Below are 11,562 nucleotides of genomic sequence, written 5' to 3'. Positions count from 1 at the left end.
AACCCAGCTTACTCTGAGGGCCAAGTTCTCGAAATGTTGAGAAGCTGGCTGAGGAAGCTCTGAAAGAGGCAGAGGGCCTTGAATGCACCTTACTGACATCCACGGTCACCAGCGTGTGGATGGCAGCTGGGGCAGGCCCAGTGCGGGCACAGCGGGAACTGACCTTCACTTCCATAGAAACAAGGGTAACTTTCTCTTTTGTGAAACAGGGAGAAAATTCACACATACTCAGTTAGATTAACTTTCTGTCTGAACAATTTGACACAGAAGCCAGACTAAGCTTATATGTAGTATACTAAATGGTAGGTGGGAGACACATGCTCTCACTGACAGTGTCCCCAAAACATCAGGGAGATGGTCCAACAGGGAGATGAAAACTCCATAAACTGGGAGTCATTTTGCCATGCAGCTTACTGAACACACTCAACAGGAAGTCTCAGAGTTGCGGAAGTATTACTGCTCAATGCTCTGACTGGACGGACAGTGTCCTAACAGTTACGGCAGCACACGCCTTTACAGGGTGAGCAGCGTATTAAGAATCTTACGGAGGGTTAGATGAGGCTAAGACAGGTGTTGAAGCCCCAACTCTCCTACGAGCTCTGTTCAGCGCACTCGCGGGGTGCAGAGCAATGAAGTGGCTCACACCTAGGCTCCAGCGCTGCCCTAAGTGATGAACACAGCGAGCACAGGGGCTGCTCTGGCTGCTGCTGAGGGGCCCTTGGCGGCAGATGGAGAATTGAGCAGGGCAAGGACACCCACAGCTGAAGGCTGCCAGGGTGCTCCAGAGAAGCACGGAGCCCAGAGGCCGGAAAAAGCACCGAGAGTGAAAGCAGTCTGGCCCAGGGTTAACACACAAAAGCGACAGGCACAGAAATGCCAACTTTCAAAAACCAGTTTCTGTATAATTAAAACAAGGAAGGCGGGAAGCATGAATAGGCACAGAGGCGGGGAAGTCAGCCAACTTCCTTCTACACACCAGAGTAACACCATGCTGGGCGTGAGGAGGCAGGCCCTCCAGGCCTGCACACCTCAGCAACTTCAAAAACTCCAAAAGTTTGGGTTCACTAGGCTGCTGGATGAGAGGCCCATAGGAGTATTACAGATCTAGGCTGCCACTGCGTTTCAGATCAGAGGCTAAAAATACTTCAAAAGTTTAGAGCTTTGGGGTGGGGGTGGGGCAGTGGCTCTCAGCTAGGCAGAATCTACCACAGCAGGTCGTGACCTCCAAGGGCCTCCCCTCTGGAGGAAGGGCAGGGCCACACATCTGACTAGTGCTCAGGCTCTAGGTTCCACTGTTGCTCCCTAAACTGATGGAGAACAGAGAACCACAGCTCTCTGATTACTTCCTGTGCATTAGGAAGGGGAGGAAAAGCTTCAATTTATCCACAGTACACACACGACTTGCCAGGTCTGGGTTCAATTTCAAGTTTCCAAAGATAAAACAGAAGTATCGAGATTGTCAGGATTGGTGACAGTAACTGGTCAAAAATATCCTTGTGCCTGGGCAGGAAGAAGGGAAGACGCCAGCACCTGCCCCACATGTCTAGGTCCAGGCTCAGGAGCATTTGTATGGGATGTGAGAAGTTCATGGTTAAACGCTGTGGTACCCATCCCACCCACTGTGCAGACACCACGTGCCAACATGGAGGAACCCCCGAGAATGAGCTCAACCCCACCCCCACCCCAATACTGAACTAATTGGCTAAGTGGAGCAGGAAGAGCCCCTACTCTCCAGAAAACTGGTCTGGCTTGAGTTCTGCTTAGGACCCAGCAGGACCATAGGGTCACTCCAAGGCTGTCCTCACACTCACAGACAGGCTGAGCACTTCGTTAAATCACCCCACCCACAAGAGCACAAAATCCAAACACTGGAAGAGCAAGTTTTACTGCAGTCAAAACAAATAAAGACAAAATGGGGAAGGGCGCATTTTTCATTGCTGCACACTGTAGGTAACTCTCTCAGGCCGCATTCCACAGAGGCAGAAAGTGTTTGGTTAGCGTTAACTGAAGCCAGCAACAAAAAAGAATACCAACCACCCAACGCTTCCTTCTCGCCCATCCCCTCAAAATGTCGACTCAAAGAAAACTGAACACGGCAGAGAGAGACATTTGGAAACGTGACAGAGAAACAAGTTCTGACTCCCAGCTGTGCATCAGCCTTGGCCTCCTGCCGCTGCCTCAAACTATGGAGGAGTGTGGATTTGTTTTGAAGTAGCAGAGGCCTACACCACCCAAGGAATCCTGCCTGGCTCCAACAAACCTCTATTTAATTTCACTTACCAGGGGGGATTTTAGAAGGTCTCCTTCCAAAGACATATAGGACCCAGGGAGTGAAAGTGTCAGGAGGAGTAAAAAGATGGTGAAGAGCTCCCTCCCCAGACTCCCCAGAGTGTTTTAACACACCAAGGGACGCCTCATTTGAAAACACATAGAGAACAAGCAAGGCGCCCCCCACCGTGCACAGTGCTCCAGTGCTCTCTACCCTGCACACCAGTCAACCAGTGATTGCCCCCTCTCCTCTTTCTTCTCTCTCTCTCTCTCTCTCTCTCTCTCTCTCTCTCTCTCTCTCTCTCTCTCTCGCGCGCGCGCGCGCGCGCGCGCACACACACACACACACACACACACACACACACACACACACACACACGGAAATCTTTCCGCCCTGGGCAGTTTACTCAGACTACACCACCACACAGCAGTTCCTGGGCCTAACACCTTATAATCCAGTACAAACAACAGCCTCGCAGGGAACTGGCAAGGACAGCAGACCGAGTCCCACCCAGAATTGCAGATGATTTGCTCTTCTCAAGTCCGTTCTTTAGTATTTCAGTGCTATTTCTGAAATAGATTCAGGAATAACCAAAAATGCCTAACACATGACCTAATGAGGGTTTTAAAAATTAGATGGGATCCTGAAGAGCTAATTAAGACTGGTGACTCTGGAAACAGGGATGTAGGTGAGGGGGCACACTGACTGTGGGGGGTGGGAAGCCCAGGAGCACGCAAGGCAGGAGGAACACACCTTGGGTGATAGCCTCTGACAGCAGCTGTTCTGTCTGTGTTGCTTCCAGATACCTGTGTCAGCCTGCTAACTAATGTCTCTGGGAATCAATATATTCTACAAAAAGCTCTGAAGACAGCTAGGTCTACACACAAATCTGCTTTCCTCACACTGTACATTTCAGGAATGTGCTTAGCCAATGCAGAGGCTACATTCACCACTTCATCTCCTATATGTAGTAAGTTAAACAAAAACAAAAAACAGCAGCACCAAATTAATGTTTTATCAGAAATTATTACACAAAGGGAGCTACAACTATAAGCTAGCATTTTTGTAGTTATGAAGGATCATAAGGAACAAATATCAAAGAAAAGCTAGAATTATCTACTATCTATGTCTATCTATGTATCCATCCATCCATCCATGTATCCATCCATCCATCCATGTATCCAACCATCCATCCATGTATCCATCATCCATCCATGTATCCATCATCCATCCATGTATCCATCCATCCATCCATCATCCATCCATGTATCCATCCATCATCCATGTATCCATCATCCATCCATGTATCCATCATCCATCCATGTATCCATCCATCATCCATCATGTATCCATCCATCATCCATGTATCCAACCATCCATCCATCCTCTTATCTAAAGCAAATCTCAGAGTGTAAGAACTACATAATTCTCTAGAAGACATGCCCCTTCCATCCATCACCACCAGCACCAGCAGGAACAGAGTCCATATATCTAAACACAACTCAACCAAAGAAAGAACCATTTTCATTGACAAAAATAAAAGACCACACTGTGTCGCTCACAGGTATTCAGTTACTAACACAAAGCAGTGTCAAAACCTGGCTACAAGAAAAAAAAAAAAAAATGTACTAAGGTATAAGGTCAAGAGAGGACGGATTTCCACCCCTTGGTCTGAGATGCGCTTAAAACGGCAACTGAAAGCCTTGGATGCAGGCTCGCCTAGCTCCAGCTCCTTAAGCAACAGATAAGGACCCAGAATGGCCGGCATGCAAGTGCCTAAGGCTCAGAAAAAAGTGGCCACAACATGCTCTGGACGGAACTATAATGAAATCTCTGGCCACACAGCTCAAGAAAGACGTTAACTAAAAACAAATAAAACCAAGTTGGCTACGTGTCTGGTTTAGAAACACTCAGGAGACTTCCAAGAAGGCAGTTACAGAATTTGAGATAAAGAAAACAGTATTAAATGTAAGATGACATACACAAACAACCTGGAGGGGCTGGGCACCCTGTTGTGCTTCGGATAGGCACTGGCCCACAGGGTACAGGAGCTGGTGGCCGCTGTGACAACAAGTGTGCCCACTCACCTGGCCAACGGTCATCTGGTCCAGGCAAGCACAAGGGGCATCCCCTTTCTTAAAGGCAAGCTGCCTTACAGCAAACCCTTGCTTGAAGGAGGAGCCCAGGACGTGTGGTTCCCAACACTCCCTACTCCTATTGTGTTTCCATGAGGTCTAAGTACTGTCTGAGAAAGCCAGGGCTGTGGGAAGGGCTATGGTTACGTAAACACAAAAGGGAAAATAAAGCAGAAGAGTTCTTGTGGAGATTATTAAAAATACAGCCACTGTTGGGCAACATGAAAAATATTTAAACTTAAAGTATTTTGAAAAGTTATTGAAAATTACTTGAGAGACTGGCTTATTTTTAATTCTTTAAACTACATTTTGTCTGTTTATTGTGTGTGTGCATGGAGGGCTCTTGTGGGGATCCAAGCACAACATGGGGTTCCCCTGTACCACACGAGGTCCAGGAGCTGACACAGGTTGTAAGGCTTGATTGTAGGTGTTTCCCCAGCTGAGCCATTTTGTTAGCCCAAGATTAATGATTAAAAAATAAAATAAAATAAATGGCCAGGCATAGTGGTGCACGCCTGTAATACCAGCACTTGGGAGGCAGAGGCAGGCGGATCTCTCTGAGTTTGAGGCCAGCCTGGTCTACAAAATGAGTTCAGAACAGCCAAGGCTACACAGAGAAACACTGTCTCAAAAAACCCTTAAAAAAATTATTTTCATTTCCATTGTTTTGTAAGTCTGAGGACATAACCTATGGTAGACAAGCCCTCCCCCACCACACTACTCTCTAACAGATGCTCCTGGGAATGTACCAAAGGACTGAGAGCCTTGCTCTCTGCCCTCCTTCTGCAGCCATGCACTTAAACAGCCTCTCTATGGACCTTTACTAAGAACAGAAACGCAACCCATTAAGTGAAGGAGTTGAGTCTGAAAGCGGCAAAGGAGCTGAGCCCGGCACCCTCAGGTCAGGTAACTTGGCTCCTGTGGAGCCTGTGAGGTACAGCACGGCCACTGCCATATGCTTCTCTGGAACTGATGAGGGGTGCCTGCCTTTCTCCCCACAAGAAAACTGCTTCTCCTCTCTAGACCCCTAACACTGCCAGTCCTAACACCAGTCCCCTCGTCTCACTTTCTCAGGGCCTGCATGCCTGCAGCTGCCTCTCACAGCCAAAGGTGGGGAAGATGTGTATCTGAGAAGAGGTGAGGTGTGTAGGTGTGCCAGAAACTCTTGCAGCCCCAGGGTGGAGAGATGAAAAACTTGCCCTGGCTTCCCACCTTCAGTAACAGACCTAGCTGGCAAGCTGGCCCACCAAGCACAGCCTCCTCCAGGGAGCAAGACAGCAGCAGGCGAAGGGCAGGAACAAAAGCATGGAGGCCGGGAGAAAGCATACTTGTGCACACCATGACCATCCGGAAAACAAGCCCTTATTTTCACATGGGGAGGGGAGGGCCAGTGTGTAGAGAACAGTGGATGGAGAGAGAGAGAGAGAGAGAGAGAGAGAGAGAGAAGAGAGGAGAGTATCTAGGTAGAGAGGGAGAAGGGAGAGGGAGCAGGTATAGGAAGATGACGGGAGCATATTCTAGAAGGCGACATTAGATGGAGAGAGAGAGGGGGGAGAGGAGAGAGAGAGAGATGGGAGAGAGAAGAGAGAGAGAGGCGAGGAAGAGAGAGAGAGGGAGAGAGAGAGAGGAGAGACAGAGAGAAGAGAGATAGAGGTGAGAGGAGCGTGAGTATAAGCGTCCTATCAAGACTAGAGCTATATCGCCTACTCTCTCTTAGGAGCTCCCTTCCCCCTTCTGCCTCCTCTGTCTCTTACTCACTCGTCTCCACCTGAAACCCTTTCTTTTATACTATGCCCCTTAGTCTCCTTTGGTCATCTTTTTTAATTCTGTTTAGAGTTGTCCGCGGTGACAGGTGGGAGACCTCACTAGTTTAGCTTGCAGGTGGCTGGCTCAAGAAAGCAGGCTCTCAGAAGCCAGCTGTCTTAGTGACCTCATCGAGTAAAACAGCCAGGGGTCTAGCATTTCTCTTCAGATTTCAAGTGCATGGAGTTTTAAATATAACACTTGAGCTTCACAGTTGGCCTTCCACAGGGGCATTAGTCAGTCTTCAAGGGCAGTGAACACCGCACACAGGTCACACAAGCCAGTTAGTAAGAGCAACGCACAGTGCGGAGAGACTCAGAACCGGCCTAGGTAATCATAATCCAGAAATTCTCAGTGAGACAATGAAGTATGCTCCAGACTGGGCTGGCAACCCACTGCCCATCAGAGGGCTCTAGCGACAAATTGACCTTTCATGGATTCAGAGTAAGATAGCATGGGGGGAGGGGTGGACGCAGGTGGGACCTAGGTAAAGAGAGGTCACCTCCCCAGAAAGTGACACCCTGTCCCTAGTTCTCTTTTCTTCTCTTTCTGTCCAGCCTGATGCTCCCTAAATCCGGTATCCTGTCTTGCCTGAGGCTCAAAGCAAATAAAATTCCAGGGTGTGTTAGGAATGGAGACAAAGCCAGTGTGGTAGACGTGTGTGCTGGTGCTGGAAAGGTCTCGTTGTTCTGTCTAGAAGACTGAGCGTCGACTGAGCGTCGAGGTTGTGTTCCACTTAACATGTGCAGACATGAAGGGGTGCTGAGCCCAGTCTTGGTCTCCTTGAGGGTCTACTGTTTTTTCAACATAATTATACCCAGACATATCAGCTAATTAAATGAAGTAGAATTTATTTTAACTTCCTTGTACATGGGCAGGATTTTAACCAGATACAAATCAAATTGCATTTCAAGCCTATATTTCTTTGCTTCAGTTTCATGACTAAAGTTCAATTCTCTTGTTGAAGATTCATTCTAGAAAGTTCTTTGCATTCGCCCTAACCCTGACTAACCACTGGTAAATGTGTCTTCCACTATATCTGCAGAGCTGCAGTACATACAGGGAGCTACTACAAAGCCTTTGGGGAGTTGTGTTTTAAGACCTGTGCCTGGTGTTCTCTGTGCTATTGTACCTTGGGGCGATTTCTCTGTATCCTGGTTAGGCAGGGCCTGGATTTTCCTCATGGACTTGTTCAATTCCATTTCATATATTTCATTTTCTTGCTGGTGGGGGGGGGGGGACGCAGGCAGGTGCTTCTTAACCAGTGGTTCTCAACCTTTGGGTCGTGACCCCTTGGGGATGTTCAATGACTTTTTCACAGGGGTTACTTAAGAGCATTGGAAAATACAGATATTTGCATTACAATTAATAACCATAGCAGTACAATTAATAACCATAGCAGATTTACAGTTAGAAGTAGCAACAAAACTAATTTCATAGTTGGGGGGTCATCACAACATGAGAAACCATATTAAAGGGCTGCAGCATTACAAAGGTTGAGAAACTTTTACAACAGACCTTAAATTCTTGTTGCCTTTTTTTTTCCTATGTGGAAAAGTTGATTTGTAGCTGCTATCTTTCTCTTCCTCATAGGCCTTGTTGTGGGTGGTAAGGTCTCAGGAGTGAGATGAAAAATGAATGAGGAGAACTAGAACAGTCTGAGGTGAGGCTGAGCGGGACTCGATGGGGGAGGGTTGACAGAAGACATTGATGTTTTAAGTGCACAGAAACGCCACCATCAATAATCCATGGTGTGGCGTTGAGCAGATGAGCCGTTATTAGTGCATGCGGAGCAGTGAGTGGCAGTGAATCCAGCAGCACAGCCAGTGTTGTATGGTTTATAAATGTTGCTGAGTGAATGCTGGGTATAAGTTTAAAGACTCATTTTAGGCTTTTGATGGCTGAAAAAGTTTGGAATTTGCAGAGAGTCAGGGGAATTTTGTACATTTTTGAAGTGAGAATTATCACAGACGAATGAGTTTGCTCTTCTGGGGAAGGAGACGATCTGAAATGGATTTCGTGCTTTTCACAGCGGAGAGCATGTGTGTTGTAACTGTCCCAAGGAGTGACACTGCATTACAACACTCAGGTCATGTGAAACTGTTACACACCGCTTTCTCTACCTTGCACTGATCACATGTCTAGTGCCTACTTAAACTGCCGGGGCCTTCTCAGGGCCCTTCCTGTGCTGTGGATTATTTCATCCCCTCAGCGTGTTCATTCAACAAATAATTTTCTACGCATGCCCAAGTGAAATACCCTTGTCATTTCGTCAGAAAGAAAGTCACTTCAAGCAAAACATAGAGTAGAATATTTTTAAGTGCGAGTCCTAGAGAAGGGCCAGCGACACCTCCATGTGCCCTGTGTAGCAGAGACTACGTGTGTGAGGTGTTTAAGTGAGTCCTGAGTTCCAGAGCTGGGGTCGCTGCGCCTTGTGCACACACCAGGCTTGGTTAACACGAAAGCCCCCAGCCTGTCTGCATCTGTGCCCCGTCTGCAATGCTTCGTTACCCCAAACAAAAGTGAATTCCTAAATGTTCACAGTTCTTGTGTGCAGTGCCAAGTTGGTTTAAACTTAGTTCGTTAGACTAGAAAGACACATTCCCAAGTTGTTGGACCTTCTCAGCTTTTGAACATGTTTCCGGTGAGAGGATTTTCCTGGCCATGAACATCAAGACTGTGGAAAGGTATCATTGACTTTAATTGTTGACTGTCAGCCATCTGCACTGGTTAACTGTCAGCGTTTCCTAGCCTTCCTCCAGTGTTTTCAGGTGCAGAATTTACTTGAAGTAATCTTTTCACCTCCTAACAATCCCAGTGTGTCTTAAAGGACTTGTCAAACTGACTCTAGAGCCACCAAATAAATCTATTTTATAGTCTCTGTAGATACCCACTTCGGAGCCCCTCAGTGGAAGGTCCCGTGCTTGGAATCCGCAGCTTTCCTGAAGTCATCTCTGGTCACCTTCGTGGCGTTGTTAAGGAGGTGGGGGTAATGTGAGAAGGCTGGTAGTGAAATCAGATTGTGGCGCTGGGTAATTAGGAGAGAAAGCCCAGCGTTTTCACAGCACATTGTCTGGTTTTCAGTTGCAGCTGCAAACAACGGATATGAAGGTCGCCAGTGGCTGCAGTGCAGCTGTCTCAGGTCTGGCTGAAGTAAAGTGAAATGGCTGGAAAATTCCAGTCAAGTAACACCAGTGGGAGCATGTGGAATTAAATAGTGTGAGCAAAAGCTGGCTGGGACGGGGGAAAGCTTGAGGGTGGCAGTCGGGACTGGGGGCATTTCTGGCCTTTTAAACAAGGCTCCATTGTTTTGACTAGTTCCCTTGGAGGGGCCAAGAGGCTCTCGCCATCAGTGTGTGGTTCGGCTGTCTGCCTTCTTGACTCACCCCGTCCTTTATTCTCTGTTTTGTTTATTTTGATTTGTTTTTAATTAAAAAACAAAAACTGTTACCACATAACGAACAATAAACTAAATCTCTGATGCCATGTCAGATGGCACTGGGGAAGTGCTCCCACTCAGGGGGCACAGCGAAACTGTTCCTTCCTAGTCACTCTCTCTCATCACCATCATGTGTTGGCTGCAAAAAGAGGGAGCCAGTTCCCTTGTTTCAATTGTTTCAAGTGTTATGAAGGATTCTTAAGGAAGAAAGTGGCCTTACTACAGGACAGCTTTGTGTTATCAGTGGGTAGGGCTTTTTTCTCTCTGAACTGTTTGCTTCATTTGGAAAGTTAAGTGCTTACTGGGAGAAGATGTAGGAGGGGGGGGGGGGGGGGCAGGGGCGGGACAAGACATTTTCTGTTACCAGGTTTGGGGCATGTTATCTCTGCCAGTGCTTGAGAGCTGCACTTGCCAAGTAATCTCTGTCACCGTGATGCAAAACATTTGATGAAGACTTAAAGAGATCTCTCCTGAGGTGCAGACATTCTCCTAAAAAAATAAATAAATAAAAGCCTGTTTTGTCTCTTTAATATTTATGTTACATTTATAGTGATTGAGTCATGCAAAATGGTGACAGCCCAGTGAAGGGTCTCTTTAGAAGGCAGGGATCTGTTAGATTTATCACTAATTCAGTCCCTTCGAGCTTCTGTATTGTGTATTCCATGCTGTGCCTTGGTGATCATTAGGAGGAAACAAACGAGTATTAATAAAAAAGGACTGTTTCCCAACAGTGGTACTGTGCTAGGAAAGCCAAGCCTCCATTCCAAAGTAGTTGTAGGGAGCTCTCTGTACAGTCCCCTCCAATTACACTAACTGGTACATCTTCCGTCCCACAGGTCACTATTATCTTCAAAGCACACCACGAGTGCACAGATCAGAAGGTGTACCAAGCTGTGACAGATGACCTGCCAGCCGCCTTTGTGGACGGCACCACCAGCGGGGGTCATGGTGACATTAAGAGTCTGCACATTGTGGAGAGAGAGAGCGGCCGCCACGTAGAGATGCACGCCCGCTACATAGGCACCACAGTGTTTGTGCGACAGCTGGGACGATACCTAACCCTCGCTATTCGGATGCCTGAAGACTTGGCCATGTCCTATGAGGAAAGCCAGGACCTGCAGCTGTGTGTGAACGGCTGCCCCACGAGTGAATGCATTGATGACGGACAAGGCCAGGTGTCCGCTATCCTGGGGCACAGCCCGCCTCGCAGCACGTCAGTGCAGGCCTGGCCTGGCTACACACTGGAGACGGCTACCACCCAGTGCCATGAGAAGATGCCGGTGAAGGACATCTACTTCCACTCTTGTGTCTTTGACCTGCTCACCACTGGTGATGCCAACTTTACTGCTGCAGCCCACAGTGCCTTGGAGGACGTGGAAGCACTGCACCCAAGGAAGGAACGCTGGCACCTCTTCCCCAGCAGCTCTGCCGGACGCAGGGATCTGCCTGTCAGTCTCGGACTCGCATGCTTCATCCTCATTCTGTTTCTGTAGGGGTTGTTCATTGGCTTTTGTTTCTCTGATTTTTTTTTTTTCCTTTCTTTTTCTTTTTTTTTTTTTTTTTTTTTTTTTTTTTTTTTTTGTCTAACAAATTTTTAAAATATATATTGTCATAATATATTGAGTGAAAGAGTATATATGTATATACCATGTATATGGCAGATGTTTGTCCTAGAACACCAGATTGTACATTATGTGTTTGGCTGTTTTCACATGTGTTGTTGGTTGTAGTGTTTTTTGGGTTTTTTTTTTTGTTTTTGTTTTTTGATTGTATCAATTTTGTTTTTGAAGTTTTGTGAAATGTTTTATAATGTCCCTGCATAGGGATCTCTTAGCACTTTATTTTTTATATATTAAATATTTATGTGTGTACCTGGTTAATATGTACAGTGCATATACACAGACACCACAGCAATT

The 11,562-nt window shown here is 47.0% G+C and overlaps 1 protein-coding gene across 3 annotated transcripts in view; it reads left to right on the top strand.

Annotated features, from left to right (window-relative positions):
- Positions 1-11,141, top strand: part of Rgmb (repulsive guidance molecule BMP co-receptor b) — a 25,449-nt gene extending 14,308 nt beyond the window's left edge. For all 3 annotated transcript variants that reach the window (XM_051164392.1, XM_051164391.1, XM_051164393.1), the window contains one exon: positions 10,483-11,141. In XM_051164392.1, the coding sequence (XP_051020349.1) occupies positions 10,483-11,139 (657 nt within the window). In that variant the 3' untranslated portion in view covers positions 11,140-11,141. The remainder of the gene's footprint in view (positions 1-10,482) is intronic.
- Positions 11,142-11,562: the final 421 nt, after the last annotated feature.

This window comes from Acomys russatus, chromosome 21, assembly GCF_903995435.1.
Source record: "Acomys russatus chromosome 21, mAcoRus1.1, whole genome shotgun sequence".
Lineage (NCBI taxonomy): Eukaryota > Metazoa > Chordata > Mammalia > Rodentia > Muridae > Acomys > Acomys russatus.
The sequence above is the reverse complement of the archived record's forward strand: the minus strand, read 5'-3'. Positions and strand labels throughout refer to the sequence as shown.